The sequence below is a fragment of the Panthera onca genome, chromosome A1 (genome assembly GCF_046562875.1).
Source record: "Panthera onca isolate mPanOnc1 chromosome A1, mPanOnc1 haplotype 2, whole genome shotgun sequence".
NCBI classification, from domain to species: domain Eukaryota; kingdom Metazoa; phylum Chordata; class Mammalia; order Carnivora; family Felidae; genus Panthera; species Panthera onca.
This window is the reverse complement of record NC_138339.1, coordinates 36,739,023-36,765,176: the sequence shown is the minus strand read 5'-3', so window position 1 is coordinate 36,765,176 and position 26,154 is coordinate 36,739,023. Positions and strand designations below refer to the sequence as shown.

General features: G+C 35.8%; 1 protein-coding gene across 1 annotated transcript in view; it reads left to right on the top strand.

Annotated features, from left to right (window-relative positions):
- The window catches only part of HCN1 (hyperpolarization activated cyclic nucleotide gated potassium channel 1), a 394,340-nt gene that overhangs the window by 27,826 nt on the left and 340,360 nt on the right, over window positions 1-26,154 (top strand). The window contains exon 2 of the mRNA XM_060634577.3: window positions 19,724-20,147. Within this exon, the coding sequence (XP_060490560.2) occupies window positions 19,724-20,147 (424 nt within the window). The remainder of the gene's footprint in view (window positions 1-19,723; window positions 20,148-26,154) is intronic.

The following is a 26,154-nucleotide window of genomic DNA, read 5'->3' as shown; positions in this document are numbered from 1 at the left end:
AAAATGAACATGTCCAAAAGTGAATGAAATCTTACTATGAAACCAGATCTTCCCAATTACTAATTTCTCTACCTGGCTTCACCTTTAACAACTTGATTCTACATCCCAGGTTAGAAACTTAGAATCGTAGAATCATGTTCCATTTCCACCCTTCCTTCCATTTCTGTACTAGGTATTGTTGCAAAGTAGAACTTCTTTTCTCTTCGTTCTTCCCACTATCTCCAACCTCGTCAGACTCTCATCATCCCCATCGCACCATACTTCTATCACCTCCTTCCAACTGAACTCATATTCCATTCCATTTTGTTATTTACACTGCTTTTATGGAAAATTTCTGAAAGAAAAAGAAAGTCTTATTTCATTATGCTGCTCAGTTCTTCAAGAATTTCCAAATCTTCCTTTTGTATTCCATATTGACTACAGATTCTTCTGGTTACTTTTAAATTCCTTTGTAATCGAACCCCATTCTGCCTATTCCTCTCTATTTCCAACTTCTCTCCAGAATTTACTGTTTTGCTCTGCAAGGGTTGATTTCTGTACAGCCTCTCAAATACTTCCACACTTAAAATACTGGCATATTTGTATTCCTCTTGCCCCTTTCATTTCCCCTGTCCAAATCTCACCTGTCAGATCTAGATTCCTCAACCCCTTCGCTCTCCCTTTACAGCAGGTAGGTATATTGCATTTTTTGCATTCAATCACATTTTCAGGAATTCATCACAAAGCTTAGTAGTAATTATTGGCTGAGCCTATGACAGTGAACCAGCTGTTAAGATCAATTATTCCCAGTCATTCACACTCATTTCATCACTCCTTTCACTTGTATGCATATGGTTCTTAAACTAGGATCAGTGCTTATGACCCTCTTGTTGGGAGAAGAACTAAGCCATGCCCGTAAAGATGAATGTAATCTTTATACACATTTTATGTGAAAACAATATAAAGCTTTGGGAAAGTTAAGATAATAAAAATGCACATTTTCAAGATTTGGCTTGATACAATAGCTATTGAAGTGTCTGTGGTATCGCATATGACAGATTATATTTCAGGTCAAATATTATCATCAATAATTTTTAATAATTCAATTTTAAGTTCAGCCTTCTGCAGTTTGAGCTCGAGTTTTGGCGGTGTGCAGAGAACAATAACATCATGAATAGCCCAAACTACCTCTATTTATCTTGATACAGTTTACATTCTAGTTGAATCATATGATTTTTCCGAGGCTAGCATGCCAGTTCATTCATTTGATCATTCACTAATACGACAGATATATTTGGAGCACCTGTTATCTGGCAGGAATAAGTCATATGCTGAAGCTACAGTCCCTTTATCTACTCCCTTTGGGACTTTCCTAATCCATTCTTTTTCCATCTGAAATGCGCTCTCTGGCCCCACATCATCTTCATCTATCAAAATCCCCAGATCAGCTAGCTAAGTGTCACTTTTCTGCAGTTTCCTCCAGTTCCCTGAACTAAGTTCCCTAAACTCACTTCTCAGTTTCCTTCTCTCCTGGATTTCCAGAGTGTTTTGTTTATGTTCTATTAATTATCATCTGAATTGATCGTGTTGTAACTTGCATTGTAGTCATGTTCATACATCTTACACTTGTCATGCATGATGTCTTGCACAGTATAAAAGATCAAAAATTTTTTTGAAATAAAATAAAATTTTATTGGATTGAGGTGAGAAATATGTACTACCAATACTATGTTTATGTGAATTATTCAAACATAGCATTTCATACTGATCAGTATAATTACATGAAAACTTGCCCTCTCTTGGCTTAGGTTATTGAAATCTAGCTTAATGACAGATAATGCAAATATGTGTTTATTCCTAAAACTGAATCTTAATAAGTATTCAATTTTTATTTTAGAAAAACTTCACTATCACAATAATGTACGTAAATGACAGAAAAATATATTAATGATTAAGATTTATAAAGAGAAATATAAACTAAATGGATTAGTCACTCCATTATTCTTGGAAAGATATTTGCACTCTTCCTATGCCAAGTCCCCATTTCCTTCTCTCAGAGATTTCCATCCAGCCTCATTTCCTGTTCATATTCTTATTGCCCAAGAGTGGACTGGCTCATGACCATCACTTTGACTCTTTCCTCCTTTCTGTCTGTAATTGCCCCCTTGGAGGGCTCATATTCTCCCATGAGTAGATTCAGTTTTCAAATCTATGCAAAGACTCTTAAAGTTGTTTCCCCAGTCCTGGCATCCGTTCTGAATTCTAAAACAGTATAGTTCTAACTGTCTTCCATCATGCAAATATGAAATGGGCTAAACACATTATGTCCAAAATGGAATTTATAATTTTCCCCACCTCTACCGCAAAGTTTCCTTGCTATCATTGTCTAGTGTCTCTGGCGTAAGACACAAGAGTTTCGTTTGACTCTCTTAGCTTCCTTCTCCTCGAATCCAGGCAGTCCCACATCTTATATTTTCCTCACAAGGATTTTTTACTCCCTTCTTTTCTGCCTTCCCTAAGTTAGTTTTCATGTTAAATTTCTTAAAAATGGCCTCAGGACTCTCATATTCTTGCTATGACACACACATATATCCTACAAAGTAAAACTCTGATTTGAGAAGATTGTTGGAGACTGTCCAGGTTCAGTTTCTACAAGGAAGAAGGTAGATATCCAGAGAGACACAAATTTTTAATTATAAGGTCTAGGTACTACTAAATACCTGAAGTTCAGCACTTGTGTATCCAAGCTAGTCTTCTTTCTGCCTTGTCACACTGCTTATTCTTCAGTGGATTTTTTTTTTTTCTAACACCAGGAATTATTTGGGTCAATATGAACACAAATATGACACAAATATTTCAAGGTAACGGCAGAGTATTATTTTTCTATAAAACTGTTATTTTTTATTTTACTTTAATTTTTTTAAAGAATTTAAGTTTATTTACTTATTTTTAGAGGTGGGGGAGGGGCAGAGAGCGATGGAGACAGAGGATCCCAAGCAGGTCCTGGGCTTTCAGTGCAGGGCCTGATGCGGGGCTCGAACTCATGAACCGTGAGATCATGACCTGAGCTGAAGTCAGTTGCTTAACTAATTGAGCCACCCACGTGCCCCTATAAATTTGTTTTAAAGTAAAGAGCAACTAAGTTGGAAAACAATAGGGCAAAAAGACAACATTATGCTTATTAAATAAGATTCCTGCTACTCAAAAGAATGCGTGGTTGCCTGATAATATACATAAATCTTGGAATTAAATAAGTGGATATTGCCTGTCCAAATTATGGATCTGTTATCTAGGATGCATGTTCAGTAGTACATATTCAGAGGGGAAGCAGGGATAAATACGTAATTTTGCAATTGTGACAATTTACTTTGATAATTAGTGCTAATTATTTTCATTTATTTTTATTTATTTTAAGTAGGCTCCATGCCCAGTGTGGAGCCCATTGTGGGGCTTGATCCAATGACCCTGAGATCAGGAGTTGGATGCTTAACTGACTAAGCTACCGGGCACCTCAGTACTAATTATTTTCTATTAAGTCACTCTGATGAATATAAGGAAACTTGTGCTATGGCTATGGCATAAAAATAATTGATTTTTTGTGTAAAAATATGAATAAATACAAATAAAAAGAAATATGATGCATAGTGTTAGATTGGGCAGAACCCTGGATCAGTTACCAGAAAACCTGGTTTCAAGTCTCAGATGCCAATACTTAGCCAAGTGGTTTTGGCTAAGTCACATACCATTTAGTTTCAGCTTTCTCTTCTGTAAACATAGAACTAATAAAACGTTCTTGTACATCTCACAGAACTGTTGACTAAATACAACAAAAATGATTACTGTGAAAATATTTTATGAATACTAAGTTGTTTTATAGCAATTGGGAAATAAATAGCTGTTGTCTGACAAACTCCTGCAATGTCATAGTAGTTAACAACCAAGTTGAAAGGTAGCAAAATAGAGCTATCATACTGATTCATCTTACCAATATGAGTTCCTAGAGTTTCATCAGTTCAGAATGTCTTAGAAATGTTTGTGTTGATAACTTGCAGAACATTTTATATTGATCCTAGGCATGATTTTCTCTTAATACGCGTTTTACAATTTAATGTGATGTGAATTTATTAACAGTATCAATCTTTGTTAATGTTTTTCCAGAGCCTACAGTATGCTTGACGCTGTACTAATATTTAAAATATCTCAACTCATTGTTACTTTTCTTGATTTTTTTTTTTTTTGGAAAACTCAGTAGTTTTCAATGTAAAGGGGTTTGTCATTCTAAAATAATACCTTTATTTCTTTTAAAATCTGACATACGGATTTTACTCAGAGGAGGAGTAATATAAGACAAGTGGGCATGAAACAAATAGTTTTCCCCGTATTAAAAAAATCTAGTATAGCTGACACACAATGTTACATTAATTTCAGGTGTACAACTTAGTGACTCAATGTCTCTATACATTATGCTGTGCTCACCACACAGCAGAATACCCCGATGGTGTAGCTACCATCTGTCCCCATACAACACGGTTCCAGTATCAGTGACTGTAATCCCTATGCTGTCCCTTTTGTTCCTATGACTTATTCATTCCATAATTGGAACCCTGTATCTCTCACTCCCCTACACCCATTTGCCCATCTCCCTACCCCCACCCCCTTCCCTGGAAACCATCAGTTCTGTTTTGATAGGTCTGATTCTGCTTTCTGTTTGCGTGTTTTTTTCTTTTTCTTTCTTTTTTTATTTTTATTTTTTAGATTCCACGTGAGTGAAATCATATGATATTTGTCTTTCTCAGTTTAACTTATTTCACTTAGCATAATCCATCCATGCTGTCACAGATGGCAAGATCTCGTATTTTTTTATGCTGCGTAATATTCCACTATATATTATATTACATATATTCTCCATCTTACATATATATGTATACCACATATACGTACCACTTATACAACCTATATATACATATACATACACATACACACATGTACATAAACACACATTATATCTCCTTTATTCACCTCTCAGTGGACACTTAGGTTGCTTCCATACTTTGGCCATTGTTAATAATACTGCAATAAACCCTTTGATGTTTAGCAAACAGTGTGAGAATGGTAGCTTCTATCCAACAGACTAGCGTAGGCTTCTGGGAAGATCGTAAGACAGATCTCAAACCAACCACTTGGTAACCTCAGGCCTCCGAGATGTTTAAAAAATATCCTTTTAAGCATTCTTATCATTCCCCTCTGTGGCTCATTTCATGAAAGCCATTGGGGTTTATAAGACCAGCCAATATAGGCTCCATGGCTCTTCCTTCGCTATACTGGTTAAACTAAGTCCTTATTTACTTAAAGAATGTGTGGAATCTATTCACATTGTTTCACAGTTTTAATTGGATTTTATGAATTCAGTTTTTTAAGTCTTTTCTCAGAAGTTAGTCTTTCTATTTCTTCCATCACCTTTCCTCCCCATTCTTTTCTGGACATCTTCCAGCTTGTCCACATTTTCATGATATTGAGGTCCCCAAAACAGACTAAGATTTTCAAGAGATAGATACTTACATGCTGAAATTATAATACAGTTCCTTTATTTTTTCTAAAGTTTTATTTATTTATTTTGAAACCAAGAGAGAGAGCATGAATGGGGGAGAAGCAGAAAGAGAGAGAGAGAATTCCAAGCAGCACAGTGCCTAACATGGGGCTTGATCTCACGAACCATGAGATCACGATCTGAGCCAAAATCAAGAGCTGGAAGCCTAACTGACTGAGCCATGCAGGTGTCCCACAATTCCTTTATTTCTTAATGCCTTGAATTATTCATGCAGGGGCGCCTGGGTGGCTCAGTCGGTTAAGCGTCCGACTTTAGCTCAGGTCACGATCTCACGGTCCGTGAGTTCGAGCCCCGCATCGGGCTCTGGGCTGACGGCTCAGAGCCTGGAGCCTGCTTCCGATTCTGTGTCTCCCTCTCTCTCTGCCCCTCCCCCGTTCATGCTCTGTCTCTCTCTGTCTCAAAAATAAATAAAACATTAAAAAAAAAAAAGAATTATTCATGCATTCATTTATTCAGTAGATATTTAGATGATTCACTGTGGTTACAGGCACTGTGTTAGACAATGGGGATATAATGAGAAATAGAAATACGTGTGATTTCTGAGTACAGTATATCTACAGTAGTTGGAGAAATATACCTTAGAAAAATTGTCCACATGCATATAAAAATACAAAGCAGGTGTGTGTGTGTGTGTGTGTGTGTGTGCGCGTGCGTGTGTGTATGAGGGAAAAGACAAGGTACTTAGAGACTGTGTGACTGGGGCACTTGGCCAAGTGTAGAGTTTATTTCTTCATTCAGTTTAGGAATACTTCTCCTGATCTTAGCATGTGCACTGCACTGTAACAGGTTTTGTTTGGTTTTGTTTTCTTTTGTTTTGCTTTTAAATGCAATCCATCACTAAGGCATAGTCATTGCTTTCCATAAAATACCAAGAGATGGCTTGTGAGAGCTTGTGCCTGCCCAAATATTTTTTGCAATCTTATGTGAAGTATGACTAAGTATCTTTAGGATAGGTTGTTATTTATTTATTTATTTATTTATTTATTTATTTATTTATATTTGGACAACAATTACAACTCTAAGCAAAGGCAGTATGTTGGCTAAGGAAATAGTTTTATTCAAATCCTAACTCCCTTTTCCACATCACCCACTTAAAAAGATACTTTGGAAATGCCACAACTTGACCCTGGATTAGGCTTTATACATTCTAAGGTTTGTGTGTCACAGAGGTTCAGAGGAAAAAGAGGAATGACTGTGGCTCAGAGACTTCAGGATTATGCTAAGATGGGTTGTTTTGCTGGAGGACGCAGAAGCTAAGGAAGAGGAGAAAGGGATGAAGTGTATTCCAAACTCTTGCAGGGAGCAGTTGTGCAGAAGAAATTAAGAAAAGGAGGTGCAAAGGACAAGTAATTAGATTAGCCTGTCTAAAGCTCTGTGAGCAGGATGAGAATTAGTGAGAGAAAAGGTCAGAAATATTGGGTAGGAATATAAATTAAGATGTTTGCATCGATTTTAAATTGCCAACAGTTTGGCATGATTTAATTCTCATGAACATATTCTGTAGGTTGATACTTCTCTTGTAATATTTTGTGATTCTGTAACACCCTACGGATTTTGAAATAATGACCTTTTAGTTGGTAATCTCAAAAGGCAACAAAATAATTATTTCAAGTATTGTTCTCTTTGACACATATATAAGATCAGTTCTTGGGTCCTCCCCCCCCCACCCCGCCCAATTATCTCTCTGGTACCTAGAAAACCCAGAAATTTTATTTCCTCACAAGTTTTCTGTTTTTGTTATTTGTTTTCTTAGCTGTGGAAGAAGCTAAACACACAGCCTGTCACTTACCTGAAGGTGAAGCTGTTTTTTAAAAATGAACTGAAATGTACAAAACAGAAAAACCTCTTGTAGGATTTAATAAATTTATAATTAGCTTTAAAATTTCAGGGGTGCCTGAGGTGGTTCAATCTGTTAAACGACCAGCTCTTGATTTTGGCTAGGGTCATGACCTTGTGGTTGCTGGGACCAAGTCCTGCATAGGGCTCTGTGCTGACAGCACAGAGCCTGCTTGGTATCCTCTTTCTCTCTCTCTTTCTCTCTCTCTCTCTCTCTCTCTCTCTCCCTCTGCCCCTCCCCCACTCACACTTTCTCTGTGTCTCAAAATGAATAAATAAACATTAAACAAAATTAAAATTTCCTGCAGGGCAATGGGCTACATAAAAAAGCACATATAAGACCTGCCTATTAATAGGATTCAGTTATCTATGGAGCAACGTCCTATTTTGGATATATGGTCTGTTAAAGTAAATAAACAAAACAAACAAAAAAACCCACAACATTTAATAATGTCACTGAATGAAGAAGGAAGGGATGAAAGAAAAGATGCCAAACATATTTCAAGTTAAAGCTATGCAGAAACACACATATAGGGGAGCAGAAGTGATGTGGAGCGCATATTCATTTGATTCCTCTGTAGGTGACTGAAAATTGTTCCTACTGGCAGGTCTGCTTAAAATATGCCCGGATATTTGTGTGAATTACCCAGACAATTAAAGAAACTTGGTCCTCAATTCTTAAATATTCCACAGTAAATGGTACTCTGCCAACATACCCTTGATACTTGCTACAAACCTGGGAACATATGTTCCTGGTAGAAGCATGTACTTGACGAATCACCCAGTCTGCTCCTCAGATAATATGCAGCTGCCAGTGGGTAAAAACCTCAATGTAATTTAACTATGAAATAACATCTTTATTATTGTTTCAGGGAAAAATCATAGGCTAAATGGAAGTAATATTTCTATTTATCTCTATAGAACCTAAAATCTAGGACATGAATAATTTTCAACTTCAAAAGTCTTTTGTTAAAAAGAAGTAGATACTGATGATTTTTTAAAGTATTTTGAGGGAAATATAGTAGTATAAAATCTATAACTATAAGCGGAATGTAACATTCAAGTTTTTTTAATGTTTATTTATTTATTTTGAGAGAGAGAGCATGAGCTGGGAAGGGGCAGAGAGAGTAGAGAGAATCTCAAGCAGGCTCTGTGCTTAACAGCACATGGGCCCAAACTCACGACCTGTGAGATCATGACCTGAACTGAAATCAAGAGTTGGAGGCTCAACCAACGGAGCCATCCAGGCACCCCTAAGAATGTAACATTTTTAATTGAGCTTTTATTTGATTACATTCTTGGCTGTGCTTGATCATGATCCTTCATTTTAACTGGGAAAACAAGGTTTTAAAATATATGAAGAGAAAATACTCGATGTAGCCTTGGATTTGTTTTATAATGGAACAGCTAAAGCATTAACTAAAACGTAAATGCACCACCAGACCTTATAGATTTCATGGCATTCAGTCCCTTTAACTCTACATTGTGTCTGTTTCTCTTGGTATTCCTAGTGGTAACCTAGAAATTAGGATTGTTTTTAATACTCAGTGAATATGTGTGGCATCGTGCACACCAATACAAGATTTTGTAGTTGTGTAAGTATCAATTACTGATTTTGAAATCCTGCCCAGTTCTTCTGTCCTTCCCCCAAGGAAGACTTGATCATTCCCCTTGGTCTGCCCATCCTAGGATTGCTCTTTTTATGTCTGTCATAGAACTTGTAATATTTTAGAAAATATTGTTGTTTATCTTTCCTAGACCTTCTTTTCTTGAGGACTGGGGCTATGTCTAATTCTCTTTGGTGCTTAATGACAAGCCTAGGAAGCAGAACATATTTGTTGATAAATTAATGTTTGTGCTGTGAATAAAATGCAACCTCAGGATCTCCTCAGCAAATGCTTTCTGTAAATTTCTTTAATAGTAGTACTTTTTAAAATGGATGATCAATTGTTTTTCCCTTTTGGAAACCCAGAATGCTTACCGTGTACTATTTATGAACATGTCTTAAACTTTGTCCTAGTCTTATTTAAGTACAAGTTTTCATTTTCCTATTAAGTTGGAAGTTCTTGAGTTTGTACATAATATGTGTTTGCCTTCTCAGAGTGCTAAGAACAATATCTACTGTGCGGAGGTGGCTAGTACATATTTGTTGGAATTGTTATAATGTAACCACCTGAAGAAAATATTTGGTACTAAATTTGACTTTTGTTTTCCAAATGTTTTTTGCCTTTAGAGCATGTGAATTGATTTTGGTTTATACACTAGTGAGATATCTTTGCAGGCCAAGGCAGATTTTTTTGTTTTCATTTCAGATAGGTAACTAATAAGGACGGGTGCAAGTCTGGTTGTGCTGCCCTACTATGCTACAAAGTGTGGGAAAGTTTTGTGCTTGTTTAATATTACTCTTATATTCTTGAATCATTTATTCAAGCATCAAATATGGTAGAAGGTGTATAAGGATGAAAGTTGGTCATAGGTTCAAAAGCAATTTTACTCATTTCCTGCCTACAAGAATTTAAGAACAGACCTTAGTTGGTTGGGTTTCAGTTTCCTCTTAAATTTAGATAATGCTGCCAACTTTTTATTTTGAGTATCAAATGTGACAGTGTTTACAAAGCGCCTATTATAAAATAAATGTTGGGCGCCTGGATGGCTCAGTGGGTTAAGCATCCGGCTCTTGATTTCGGTTTAGGTCATGATCTCACAGTGCATGGGTTCGAGCCCCAGGTTGGGCTGTGCACTGATTCCTGCTTGGGATTCTCTCTCCTTCTCTCTGCCCCTCCCCAACTTGTGCTCGCTCTCTCTCTCTCTCTCTCACTCTCAAAATAGATAAACTTAAAAAAAGTAAAAAGAAATAAATCTTACCTATACTTTATCGCCCTTATGTTGCTTTCTTTTTAAGTATTCAGTGAGGTGAATTATATGCAGAAATCAGGATCTTGAACACATTCAAAAACTTCCATAAGATGTAAGCATTTTTCAGACTTGAGGACACAATAATGTACTTTGATACTGATTTTGAACCTTCCATCACACCTTCAAGCTGCAGCAGTAATACAAAGGATCTGTGTGGCTTTGGCGGCTTAGGAATGAACAAAGAGGATAAGGGTTTTTTGAGATTTGCAGGTAACAAACACAGGGGAAGTGACCTAAATTATCAGTGACGAGAAAGATAAACCGGACAATTCAAGAACAAGCAGTGTGGTGGGAAGATTGTGGCAAGAATGAGGGAAGAATTATTCTGAAATTAAAACCTCCAACTTTAATAAACCTTTAAATTAGCTATGTATTCAGATGGGGAAGAAGTCAGTCATCTTCCTTCTCTGCAAAATTTCGCAGTGATTGGACCAAAGTATATCAGCAAATATAAAGCCCTTAGGAACTAATGGTCATTTAATTGAGCTTTAAAATAAAGGTGTCCTCAATGTCTGTGTCATGGGACTATCTAGTGGTAAGGTTAGTTAATATGGAGTTTCTTTTAGTCCATCCTTGGAAATAGTTAAAAAAAATGGATGTCAACTTAATGAATTTTACACTAGAGTGAATGGTGCTAGCACGCATTTTGTTTGACATGACCACTCACAATATTTTTGCTTTCCTTAAAGGAAGGAAATGCTGAGAGTCACAGTGAAGAATACAATTTTAAAAAATCACTTACGGTAAATTAAATAAGGCTAAGAAACTAAGGAGTAGTTTTAGATTAGACTGTTTTTAAAGAACTCTAAAATTAAGCACTAGGAGCTATTTTATATATTTTGTACTCATCTTTTATAAGTTAATGATTTTGATGTTTATGGAAAACCTATATATCATCATAAAGATAGAAAACTGCAGCATAAAACTACTTAATCTTTAAGGAGTTCTTTTCCATTCTGTACCTTTTGATTAAAGCCATGTAGACTTGCAGATATATATTTCATGCATGACAATTGGGAGTAAACAGGTGTTTTGATTCAGTGGAATGAAAATTGTGGCCTTCCTTTAAAGTAAATTTGAATGCCATAATGAAAATACCCTTGAATGATATCTTTCTTTCCGTTGTCTAAAACAAGAAAATTAGAAAAGTTGGAAAATATGCGTCATAATTCTACCACTCAAGGATAAAATAAAAAAAAAAAAAGTTTGTACCTGTTTAATTTCCAAACCATTTAAAGGAACAAATGATCATGTATTTTAATTAAAATCTTATAATGGTGGAACAACCCCTTCTTAACATAAATGTGATTAATTTGGGTTTGATCATTGGGAAGTTGGAAGTATATCTACTGTTTGCTAGGCAATTTAAGTGTAAAGAAGATTGGCCTATAGTTTGGCTAGGAATAAGTTCAAGAGCGGTATTTTCAGACATCGCTTATTAAATGGTCTTTGCCAAATTATTATTGGTACCATATTTTGGTAAGATATTCACTGTTCATTTGTAGGAGCTCTCAAATGCTGGAAATCACATAGAAAAATTGCGATAGGAGTTAGAGGCAGGGAGGAGGTGAACCCCACCTGGGCTGGGATTGGATAAAAGAGAGTAGTGGCATTAAATTTAGGTTGACCATTGCAGTAATAAGACTAAATGTGGAGGTTGAATTTGGATTTTAGGAAGAGGAAATCCCAGACATTTGTTAGGCAGTGACAAAAACAAAGAATCTGGAAAATAGTCTTTTTAAATTTAGCTAAGGAACATGTATGTACAAAAAAAGATAAGTTTCAAGATATAGATTTGGGATACACTAGAAGATTCTGGATGATTACATTTCATTTTGCATGCAATAGGGAAGTCTGGATATAAATAGAAAGTAATTTACTAGGGCAGGTAGAAACAGGAAAATTAGTAAGCAGAATAATGATATAATAACTTCATATAAAATGTTGGCAATGGAACAAAGAGAAAAGCTGCATATGAAAACTATTGTATTAGAAGGATGTAAGACTGGGCAAATGATCAAATGCCAGAGCTGGCTGACAGAGGAGTCAGGGATAATTTTTAAGTTTTATGCCTCGTGGGTGACCGAAAGGAAGAAGAGAGGAGGGTGGGGGATGGAAGAAGAAGGAGGAGAAGAAGCATTAGCAGAAGGAGCAGCAGCAGTGGTAGCTATGCTATAATAAACAGAAATAAAAATATCAGGGGAATTATTTTGGGGCCAGAAGGTTAATTGGTGTAGATTTTACCCTGTTGAGACGGCTGTTCCATTGGGACTAACTATCATGAATATAGTTAGAAATCCATAACTCCATCTCAGAAGTTAAGGCCAGTGATGGATTTGAGAACCACTTATTTAACATATTAGTTACGTTGACATATTATGTTCACATATTAGCATTTGGGGGTTGATGTGACCAAAGGAGGGAGTAAATGGAGGGCTGAAAAGCTGGGTGAGATGATCACATAGACTGCCTACTTTAATAGAGGAAGAAGAGGAGTCAGATAAAGGTTGAGGAAAATAAACTTCTGCTAATTTATAAATACAAGTGAGAAACTACGAAAATGCAGAATCTTAGAAACTAAAGGTTTGAGAGAGTTTCAGGTAGGAGGAGTAAACAACACTGTAAAATGCAAGAGTAAATGTACCAATACAAGGCCATTAATGTTGGCAGTTAGAAGATTAACACACAATGAAAAAATGCAGTTGCAGAAGGGAGAGGTAGAAAACCTGTTTACTTTTCCTGGATTGGTACAGATCTTACTACTTTGGTAGGGATTAAATTTCCATTCCATTAGCTCATTTTAATAAATAAGATTAGCTAAAACATATTGCACTTTCTACCCATCTCATATTCTCATTGGGTAAATTGCTATGTTTACTTGAAAACATCTAAATGTCTTCAAATATGGTTTAACTTAGTTTTGTCCATATGTTAGGTTAATTTTTTCCACAGTTAGGATCTTAGGAATGTTTTACTGTGTTAAGAAAGCTAGTATATTTTTGCTTCAAATAGCCTGTATTTGAATTGTCTGTGTTTTCTGTGTTTCTTCACTCCACACTGCCCATAGGCAATAATGTGGCCTTGCAGGATATCAAGGCATTAGAGCAAATAACAGACTTGATTAAGAAAACTTCTTTTTTTATATATTTTATTTTTATTTGAGAGACAGAGAGGGGGGGGGAGAGAGAGGGAGAGAGAGGGAGAGAACACACAAACAAGCAGGGGAGAAGGGCAGAGGGAAAGAGAGAATCTTAAGCAGGGCCCATGCTCAGCACAGTGCCCAATGCGGGGCTCAATCCCATGACCCGGGGATCATGACCAGAGCCAAAATCAAGAGTTGGATGCTCAACTGACTGAGCCACCCAGGTGCCCCAGAAAGACTCCTTTGCAAAGCTTAGGAAAGGCACATGTCCTATAAAGTATCAAGCCCAATATGAGTATTCTGTAAGTAGTGAGATTTGTAAGGTGATGAAGGATGTCTGAGAACCCCTCAGATCAAAGTTCAGGTATTGGTTGCTGAGATTTGGCAGGGTGAATTGCCACTGATAGTACTATGAGAAGACAGTATTTATGATAAGGCACTTCATTTTTCAACAGATATGTGTCCAAAAATGGGTGAAGGGGAGTGGGGATTACAAGCTTCCAGTTATGAAATGAGTAAGTCACCGGGATAAAAGGTACAGTGTAGGGAGTGTAGTCAGTAGTATTGTAACAGCATGTTATGAGGCCAGATGGTAGCTGGGCTTGTGGTGAACACCGCATAACAGCAGATAGACCTATTGAATCACTGTGTTGTATACCTAAAACTCATGTAACATTTTGTGTCAACTGTACCTCAGTTAAAAAAAAAAAAAAAGATATGTATCTAATCATCAGGCTATTGGACTTTTGAAAATTGAATCAGTTTTAAATAAAATTTGAAAAATAATTGCAAGGACTATATGTTTAATAAGATCCAGCTGGATATTCATTCATTTATTTAGATTGATAAATAATTTGGTTTAGAAACATGGCCAAGTTATGGTTCATATCTAAAAATGTAATTTTTAGGAATGAGTCTTAAGTGAGAAATAGGACAGGTTTGTTACATAATTTGACTTCAACCGTAGGTGAAAGAGGAGCCACATATAAATCTGTTATCAAGGATTTAACCGGAAGTTCTTTCCTCCATTCCACTTAGTTAAAAATATTTTATTCCATCGGGGCGGGGGGAAGCGGAGAGAGTCTTTCATTCAATAGTTAGACAAATTTAAAGACAAGCACCTCGAGTAATGAAATATGGTAGTTTTAAAATTTTCTTTAAGGCCTTAAGTTAGAAATATTCGGCATCAGACTATTTCAACTACTACAGGTATTATAAAGGGGAAGGGAAGCCTGAAGGATGATGAGAAACTTTTGTTAGGGAAGCAGGGTTGTCTTTATTTACCACAAGCTTTAGAGGGATACAAGTGGGTAGAAAGAAAGAAAGAAGCGTCACTGAATTTTGAATTCTTCAAAGTTTAATATCACAGATCAGTCCTTATAATGCTGCTTTTTCTCCTCTAAAAATTCATGGGGAAAATGGATTCTTAACCCAAAAAATAATTTCTCAGTGATAATTAAGCTTACAGCTATTAGTGATACATTAATTATGATTGAAATACTATTTTATTTTGTCTATTTTGTCTACTTTCAGTACAAGGTAAAAATGGTTATCTAGGTAATCTACTGTCATGGTCAAGACTTGTTTTCCAGTGAGTTCCCTCTCTGCTGGTTTTTCAGACAAACTTTCTATATAACAGGTTCTGTACTCTACACTATGCATACATCAGTGCTTACAGTCTTCCTGCAGAGAAACTCAAGAGTAGTAGAAGAAGTTCAAGGCAGTTAAATACCCTGCCCAAACCTATGGAGCTAGTAGAAGTAGGATTTGAACCCTACTCTGCCTTCAAAGTCCAACTAAGAGCCTTTATAAATGTTGTCTGTATAAAGCAGGGTGAATGGAAGCAATACACCAAATACAATACACCAAACCAAGAATCAAATCCAAAACTTCTTTGTTTTCAGGCTTTCTAGCCTCATAATATATTACTAATCTCTGTTTCCTTTTTAATTTGCCTTAATGTCTTCTATGTTATAAAAATCCTCAATTAGTAAAACTCCAGATTTATAGAAATAATAAGTCAAGAAATTGTTTGCTACATTAATTACTTTTTGTCTTATAAAAAGGATTACTTTAAATATCCCTACTGAAATGTATGTTTCCAGTCAAAATTCAATTAATTTATCTTCTTATCATTTGTTATTCTATATACTGTCTACATTCACTGCAGAGGTTAAACAGAAGATAAAATACAGTTTTGAATTTCAGAGGACTTGTATCCATGAGCACTGTATAGAATTGTTGAATCACTATATGGTACATCTGAAACACATTGTATGTTAACTATCCTGGAATTAAATTGAAAACTTAATAAAATAAAAAAAAAAACAAAACTTGAACCCAGTAGTGATGGAGGAAATAAAACCAAATAATTAGTAACAAAAGCAAAACTAATATAAGCATACTGAAAATATATGTTGCTCTGGGGGTTAAAAAAAAAACAACTAAGAAATTCCGTGTCAGAACAAGGCATGAAGGGTATGTAGAGTGCTAATGGGAAAAGGAATTAATAGAATGGAAGAAACTATCTATTGTACATGTACCTAGGTGAGCATGATGCCAAGGGAAGTGCATGTACTCTCTTGCTTAAGACATGAGGTTCTTGCCATAAAGTGTGAAAGAAAAGGCTGGGAGGGAAAGAAGATGCCTTGAAAACCATGCTGAGTTATTTTTACTTAAGAGAGTCGTTGATTTTTTTTTTAATGTTTATTTATTTTTGAGAGAGAGACAGAGCACGAGCAGGGGAGGGGCAGAGAGCAAGGGAGACACAGAATCCGAAGCAGGCTCCAGGCTCTGAGTTGTCAGCACAGAGCCTGACGCAGAACTCGAACCCACGAACTGTGAGATCATGACCTGCGCTGAAGTTGGACACTTAACCAACTGAGCCACCCAGGCGCCCCAAGAGAGTCATTGATGGTTTTTGACCTGGCAAGTTATGTGTTAGATAAGTCGCTCTGGGACTGATGGGCAGAATTGACCAGATTCCGTAGACAGGAGGCTTGAGTTATTCTAAGCAAGCACTAGTTCTGCCCAAAGTAGATGACAATGGGAACAGAAAGAGGAATTGACAGGAAAGATTATTCCATACTAAGATGTATAGGACTCAGAAATTGAAAATTAAGGAAAAGACTGAGCCTGAGTATTCAAGAGATATTTCAGAGCAAAAAGTCAAGAAAAGAAACTTGTGGGCAGGTAGACAAGAGAGTCTCATGAGGTCACTTTTCAGAAGCATATTCTTTGCTTAAAAAAACAGAAGTTATATCATACTTTTAGAGTGGGTGACAACTGTATTTTCCTTGGCTAGATAAGGAATGAATCCATGTTAACTCAAGAAAGTGTTATATTATGCAAAGTCTATAACAAGATCTGTGTTTATGTCTGTAAAATAGAGTCAGTGATACTTTAAAAGGAAATTATGAGGTTTAATAGAGCTTTATATTGATAATGAGATTCCTGATGGCTTCAGACCATATTAAGTACCACTAATAAAAAGCTATGGTGTGATAAAAATTATTGCTATAACAATACTAGATGGCACTTTATCCTCTTCATTTCTTCTATTGAGTAAGAGGGATAGAATGTGTTGTTTTTCTTTAAAAATATCTTCTGTCTTAATGAGAGAAATGCAAGAATGTCTGTAAAAGTGAGTATCTTTCAGTGGGTTTCTGGGTGCTCCCCACAAAACTGGATTTCTTTTGGTAAGGAAAGGTAAATGAATACAAAGTAGGCCACCGGCATTGTGTACCACAGTTTGTTAAATGCTAGGATATATGATGTGCATGTATTATTTCATTTGATCTGTATAGAAAACCCTGTTTCTATAATAATCTTCATTTTACAGATGAGAAGATTTAAGATGAGAGCATTTAAGTAACTTGTCTCCAAATTAAACAGCTGGTGAGAATTTCTAGTTGAAGATAGTTGCAGTGGGAATTGTAAAGGGCAAATGGATGAATACAACTTATACATAGATATAAGAACCAAACAGCCTTGGTGACTGATCAAGTGTGAGATTGAACAGATTTAAGGCCAGGAGTCTTCTAGGATTCCTCCGGGGTTTCTGGCTTGCAAATAAGGTATAGAGTTGTTCCATCCCCTGGCATAGGGGACATGTGAGAAATACATATGCAAGGAGAAGATGAGCTTGAGCATGTGCCTGCTGTAAGACATGAGTGTGAGATATGCACGGGGATAGACTTAATAGGCTGCTGATTATGAGGATTAGGAGGCTTACAAGACAGGAATGGACTGGAGGTGGAGCTTTGGAGTCATCAGTTATGAATTAATCATAAAGACATGGATGAGTGTGTGATATTGCTCAAAGAGCCTGTGTAGAAGAGAAGATAAAAGAGCTATGCGTGACACCCAACAGCCTTCAGGGGGAGGGCAGAGAGAGAAGCTCACAGATGGGACTGATAAGAGTGTCCAGAAAAGTGAAAATCCTCAGGGTACACATGGTTTCATTTTAGAGTTCAATGATGTCACTTCTTTGGGAAATAGCTATTACAATATTGCATCTCCTCTACACCTCTCCTCTGTCCTTGGTGTATTCAGTGGCACATTTTGCATTTCCATTAAAAAAGTAGGAAAAAAAAAGAGAAAATATGTCATTGAAATTGACAGTGCATGATGTATGATTGGCGTGGGTATATGTATACTTGTCTATAAATGCGAGGATAAGTTTTGACACAAGACTGATGAAATCTTCAAACCGACAAGCATTTACTGTTACATAATCCTGGGGGTAGGGACAAGGGGAGAGAAGACCTATTACAGTTCTTTCTTGTACTACTACTTTTATCCCAAGAGTCGGAATGATAGTAACTATGAAAGGTATATGCAGTTGTATATCTTGCCAAAATGTAACCCAAGTAGTCTAAGAAGGAGAAGTAATGTAAAATAAAGGTATCTTGGTTAACAGAAATTTCTGTCATAGAAATTTACATCATTTACACAACAAAACTGCCAGAAGAGGATACCTATGACCAGGATGAAGTAACTCATATTTCTGGAGACTATTTCATGATGATAGGGTCGTGCTAGTTGATCTGCTTCTTGATGTTTATATGTATAGACTTGTAACAAATATGCAGTCTGTTCACTACAGGGTCAATAGACTTTAAATAACCCTCGTGAAAATAACATTACAATCATCTTCAATGAATTCAATTACACTGTGTTAACCTGGAATAAAGTTCCTGGTTTTCTTCCAATTTTAATATAAGGTGAGATGAGAATGTTTCAAAAGGCAGCTAGTAATCATAAACATGTTGAAAATTAAATCAGAAATTTTAAGGAAGAATTATTTAGAAAAATAGAGGGAATATATTTAAAGTATTTGTTCAATTAAACAGTGATAAAAGTGCAAGTTAAGTAGATTCTAGTTTAAAATCTAGAGTAGTCTCGGGGCACCTGGGTAGTTCAGTCGGTTAAATGTCTGACTTCAGCTCAGGTCATGATCTCACGGTCTGTGAGTTTGAACCCTGTGTCGGGCTCTTTGCTGACAGCTCAGAGCCTGGAGCCTGTTTCAGATTCTGTGTCTCCCTCTCTCTTTGCCCCTCCTCCCACGCATGCTCTGTCTCTCTTACTCTCAAACATAAATAAAACATAAAATTTTTTTTTTAAACCTAGAGTAGTCTGTTCAATTATTTTTAACCTCAGAACAAAATTGGTTTTTCTCATTTCAAACTAAAAAAGAAGGAAGCATAAATATTTGGAGTACTATGAAGCCATGGGCTAGCCTAAAATTTATGGTTGACCGAATCTGTACTCCTAAGATATAATTTATATTGCCAGTATTTTTAGTATCTTAGTGTTTGATTGATTGGTAATTTGACATATAAAGTACTTCAAAGCATCTCTAAAGAGTCTTCCCCAAAATGATATTTTTTAAGGTAGATCTTCTTCTTTTATGCTTCTCCTTTATTTCCATGCATATTACTTGTTAAATATAGGGGAGGTTGTCTTTGTTCTTTTATCAGGTAAATGGAGGATTGAGTGTTCTTGAATTTATTTCAGTAATACTTTATATCAAATGATTTTTAGAATTCTATAAACAATGCATCGCTTTAAGAATATATTAATTAGATTTTAATTTGTAACCATTGAAGGAGTTACCATCTTTACAGAATAAACACTTCATTCTTGTACTCATTTATTTAACCATAAGTCATTAAATTTCTTTATGAGGGGGCAAAGAATGGTTATTGTCTATTAAAATCTGATTTTTTTATTTGTTGTAGGTTTTATTGGGATTTAATAATGCTTATAATGATGGTTGGAAATCTGGTCATCATACCAGTTGGAATCACATTCTTTACAGAACAAACAACAACACCATGGATTATTTTCAATGTGGCATCAGATACAGTTTTCCTTTTGGACCTGATAATGAATTTTAGGACTGGCACTGTCAATGAAGACAGTTCTGAAATCATCCTGGACCCTAAAGTGATCAAGATGAATTATTTAAAAAGCTGGTTTGTGGTTGACTTCATCTCATCAATCCCAGTGGATTATATCTTTCTCATTGTAGAAAAAGGAATGGATTCAGAAGTTTACAAGACAGCCAGGGCACTTCGCATTGTGAGGTTTACAAAAATTCTCAGTCTCTTGCGTTTGTTGCGACTTTCAAGGTTAATTAGATACATACATCAGTGGGAAGAGGTAAGACATATCTTTTACTTTTTTCAAGCCACTATATCATGAGATTGTTAACTATCACTTTTAAGATGAACACCTGTACAATGTGTAATAAGTTTTATGAGATTCGAGAAGAAAAATTCTACTTATTCTTTTTGGTGCATAAGTGATGTATTTGTATCTTCAAAAGATATGGTCAAAAAAAAAAAAAAGATATGGTCAAATACTGGATTTGAATCAACTGAAAAAAAAAGTGATTATAAAACATTTGTTTTATGCCAATTAAGTCTCTTTAAAAACAAATCCCCTCTAATCAACAAATGTTTATCCTAACCAATGCAGTCCCTTCTCTACCATGGGAAGTTTCTTTTTATTTAATATGAATACATCAAGTACCATCTTTGAACAAAGATGTGTAGGGTCTGATTGCTAATCTAGTTTGCATCATTAGTTCTGTGAGATAATCTGGTTTATATTTCATCTAACACTGAAATTTCAGAGAATTTGTGTTTGAAGAAAAAACTTTGAAAAAGTATTTCCAAGTTGTATATATAGAGACTAATTTCAGCATAATAATTTTCTCAGTGTTATGCTTTGCCTATAATTAATTATTATAGTTGTGCCCTATTAATTCGTTTCAAAATACTGAAAAACAGGATACCCTGGAGAGAAATTATTACATAGAAAACACAAATAGTACAGTGCATAAATACAGTGAATCTGGCCAATGTTTTGCTGAAGAGGGCATCTGTTGTTCTTATGCAGTGGGTGGGTCCTGAAAGGGCTCAGCCAACTGGAGTTTCCAAGGATCTGAGTTAAATGTGCCAACACTGAGCAAAGGAGTTTATGTCCCTAATTCCAGAGTATGCATAATAACCTTTTTGACTTTATTTTCCTTCTAAGTCTGCTTTTTTACATTAATTATAACCTGAATTTTACTGTTTGCATAAAAATGAGGGTCAAAAAGGCCCGGAGTCTCTAAACCAGCACTAATGACAACAGTATACTGGCAATAGATTAATTATTGCTTTAGTCACTACCAAAATGCTTTTTAACATGTTTGGGAAGAATTATGTTTTGGAATTTAGGTTTAAACCAGTCATAGAATAGAAATTCTGTGAACATTCGCTCTGCTTTCTGTGAGACGGTAGCTGTGTTTTGTGTGTGCCTGTCAATGACATTTTGGTTCACAGGATTTCAGAAAATGACATGCAATAATAAAACACTGTGTAAGACACTGCTGAAAGGCATAAAAATGGGCCATTCTTAAAATATGGATATGGATTATATTCAAAATCAAAAGAAGCACGTTTGAGAAATTGGATTCATCTTGTAATGTGTCTCTATATAGCACATTCCATCTAAAATGTAATAAATGTTTGGTTCTTAAAATCTGTTATACCAGTTTGAGATTAATATCAAATCAAGATGATTATTGATAATAATAGTTAATATTTATTGAGGCCTTATTATATGTCAAATGATATATTGTATTCTTTACATGGATTAGTTCCCTTTCCTAATTTTGGTAGCTTGCCCAGAAAACTGGAGTTGGTAAAAGCTGGAGCTGGGATTCTAACCTTCTAATCTGACCCCAGGGCAAATGCTTTTAACATTTTATAACATTATATAACAAAACTGTATAGTTTCTCACTATTACATGCATTCTTTCAATGATAAATACCTTAATATTCCACTGTTTTATAGATTGAGTAAGAAATTGTAGGAAACTTTTCTTAACAAAGGTTGTGTCTGTGCAACATTAGAGTTGAACATTTACCTCTTAAAACATGGTCACAAGCGTGTTTTGTTTTTTTTTAATGAATATCCTGTAAGAAGAAAAGTCACTGATATAAATAGCCAGGCAATTAAAAATACAGTGGGCAATGTGACTATTTGCAGTGTCTTGTAGTTTTAACCCAATTACCCTAGGGAGTGGTAGCAGGATGAACAGATGGTGTCCTATCAGATAAAATGGCAGGCCATGCAGTCATAGAAGAGGACACTCCTTACACGGTTGCCCTCTGGTTCCTGGCAGTGGTGACAGGCACCTAGATCTGTGTAACATGATGGTGTTTTAAAGATGCCATGATATAATTCAGGGTCATCGGCTTTCTGCGATCATTACTATAAAATGCAATTTAATATGCACTTACAGAAATTTGGTAGCCAAACACATTGAGCCTAGAGTTGTGAGTTGGCAAGATCTTTCTTAAAAATAAATGATCTTGATGATAAAATGAACCATAAGCTCATTTAAGTGAAGAATGTTTTCTTGATTATATGATGTATGTGGAGAATCACATATATCAGTGATATTTAATGTCTGCTAGTAATACTGTTAAACAGGGAAGAAACAGGAATAATTAATCCAGAATCTGCTACAAATTATTTCATCACCTTCATGATTCAAACCAAAAGCAGAGAGAAACTTGAATGGTTCCAAAGTGGCGGATCTTTACCTGATTTTTATAAATGCCACTGGGATGTGTTTACATGTAGAACATACAACAAATAAATCAGAAGAATTTGCTCTGTGAGCATTTGGCATAAGACTGCAGAGGAAGATGTGAGTTCACCCACATGTCTTTGAGTTCTGAGTGTTTTAGTACCAAGCTGGCTAATGCTAAATTCAGCAAATTTGGGGAAGTAATGTGTGAAGTCTGGAAGCTGCCACTGTTCTAAATGAATCATTCCCAAGGAAAGTGGCTGCCTTCTATAGGAAACTGCTTCCATCTTCAATGATGCATTTTTTTTTTTTTTCGGTCTGAATTAGTTCAACTGAAAAACAACAAGAAGTGCCAAAGCCAAATAAATTAGAGAAATATTGTGAATGAAATACAGAAACTTTAAAATTTAGCCCTTATGTTACTGTCATTACTAAAGTTGAATGTAGTGGCTAATGTAGAAGGAAAGAGGTGATTTGGCCAACTCATTTCTGAAACACTTGGTGTTAAGGAGTCAGGAGGGAAGTTGTTTTCACAAGGCAATTAGATCAATGGCTTTAGGATGCAAAAGTAGAGAGCTCTCTGATGCTATACTGAAACTTTACATATGCTAGGTGACATGAAAATCTGTAGCAATTTAGATAAATTAGGCCAGAACATTCCTTTTCCTGTGATCTCCAGAAAACCTAGGTGCATCTTTCCCACTCTTGTATTTTGGTTGAAAAAAAAATCATCCCCTTAATTCATCATGTTGTTGTTCATGTTATATTTCCAGTAAAGAGGGACTCAAGCCTGGGTGTTATTTTGTAACCCATCACAGAAGGAGCCCATTCTCTGTGACCTAAAAGAAACAAAGTGAGGAAATCCCCCTCCCCCACCAAATAAAATGGAGCATTAGTAGCAATTTAGGACCATCCCAAACCCTGAAGAGATAAAAGGTAGATTAAGAGGTTAGTAACGGGAGGTTATTCAGTTAGCAAAGGTGAAGTGTTCTAGGATTCTTAAATCCTTCATTTGCTGATGTCAGTCACTTTATCAAAGAGGGATAACCCTTGATATTATTTGAGAGTTAGGAAATAGTCGTTGAAAAGAGACATGTTCTCTGTAATGGTTATCTTTTTTGTAGGATCGTATGTCACATAAAGTGTAAAATCTTCATGCACAATGTAAACAAAGTGTTGGAAGTGCATGACACTTGTGTAATAAGTATGGCTTTGGAATACAGACGTATTAATATTTTATTTTGTATTCCTTATCTCCTGTGCCCTCAATCTTCCTTGTGTAGATTTGAGACATGACATAATTAAATAAATCCATTTTAGGCTGGAAGAGGGTTTATGGTTCTGATCTTCATATATGTCTGTAGCAATTTCAGATGAATAATGTCTATGGAACATTGAGATGCTCTTCTTCAATCAATATTAGATTTTTATGTTAGCTTAGAGGTAGGTTTATATACGAAGTGTGTTTAACAACAGAGCATTAATAAGGAAATTTATTCCACAGGGAGCTGATGCAGACTGTGGTTTCTGTCTTTGGTTAATTTTAGCATTCTAATTGGTTTAGATTAGAAACTAACTCTTGCTATAAATTGCCTATCTATAATTACACAATACATACTCTAACTACTTTCATTTTTTAAGAAAACACATCGAATTCTAAGATTTGCTGTAAGCAAACACCAGTATTTTCCTACACTTACCCCCCAACTAAAAGTAAGAGAGACTCTATTGCCTATCACATCAAATCTGTGTTTCTTTGCTGTGCCTTCAAGGCTCTCCAGCAAACTGTTCCCCCATCTCACCACTGTCACTTCACATTTGTACCCAGCAACTCTCTCCTGTTTGTGTTTTAGTTTTACAGTGCTTGCAGAGAATGGTTCTTTCTGCTTCTGCAGTTTTGCATGTGCCACACCTCAGATGTGGAAAGCTTTTTTCTTTTTTTCTATCATTCCTTTAAAAACTAGGCTGAAACTCATCTCCAGAAAATATTCGACCTGGAGGGACTGGGCTGTAATGGTCAGTGCCTTTAATTTGGGTTGTTTTACTGGCCCTTCTTGCATTTGTTCATGCAGATAGCTTCGTTGCTAATGCTTATTTATATACATTTTCCTTTTCTTTTGCCGGATATAGGCATCTATAGGGAACAGTCCTTGTCAACTTTGCCTTTGACTCTCCTTGTACACTGGTACAGAGTTCTGAAAGGTTATCAGAGCATGCCTGTCCCCTAAATACATGGCAGTCCTCCATGTTCTAAATCCATTAAATAATTGCAAGGGAATATTCATTTTTTACTCCCAAGCAATTACTGAGTAGCTCCTATGTGCAGATGCTGCATGAGAGAATTCAAAGCAGATCCCAGCTTTCCAGCTTTGTAGGAAAAACAGACATGTGAGCAAATAATCACAGATGGTGTGGTAAGTGGCAGAATAAAGGAGGGAGTGAACAACAGAGGGTGTTTTTTTTTTTTTTTTTTTTTTTTTTTTCCCCACAAGAAGAGAGGCTCACAGTTATCTGAACTGAGTTTCAAAGCTGGAGTCTGAATTCCCAAGCTGACTGAATGGGAGAGGGAAGGGCATTCCAGTGAGATCTGAGGGACAGGCAGCCTGGCTCAGACAGCAGTTCCATATCTCCAGAATCTAGGTTGTAAAGGGAGTGAGCTTGGAGGTATAGACATGAATTTGTGCTAATGATGGACTTAATAAGGTGTCATTGAGGCATTTAGGTAGAGGGGTGCATTTTAGAGTGCTGCAGAATGAAGGGGATTAGAGACCACTGAGGATGGACTTAATAATACCAGTTAGGATGTGGCTCAGTAGGTTGAGCGACCTACTTCGGCTCAGGTCAAGATCTCACGGTTTATGAGTTCGAGCCTCACATCGGGCTCTGTGCTGATAGCTCAGAGCCTGGAGCCTGCTTCGGATTCTGTGTCTCCCTCTCTCTCTGCTCCTCCCCCACTCATGCTCTGTCTCTCTCTGTCTTAGAAATAAATAAACATTAAAATAATAATAATACCAGTTAGGAGACAAATGTATCACGCATTTGCCTGCATCTATACAGCAAGTGTGCTATTTAGTTTTCTAGAGGGAGATTTAACTTTTACAAGTACTCTTGCCCTTGAAATGTTTGTAGCAATAGTAAAATATGAGATGATCTTATATGAAGTCTTTTTTAATGTTTTATAATTTCAGTGTCAATTATAATTGATATAATGAATATTATCGTATATAATATATATATTATATCGTATATAATATATATAATGAATATTATCACATATATATATTATATCATATATAATATATATAATGATATATAAATATATGTGCTATATTAGTATGTATAACACATGTACTAATATTAATATTATTGATATAATTGTATTTGAGATTTGTATTTCACATCACCAGAAACATGGTGATGTGAAATGAACCCTATACTGGAAATTAGTATATGTAGGACTTCATTCAGATTGTGTGCCTTTTATTTTCTATTTAATCTAGGGAGAAGCCCTTACAGTGAGTGATTCATGCCTATAAACTTGATAGAAAAGTTGTGAAGTTCAAACGAAATGAAATGCATGTA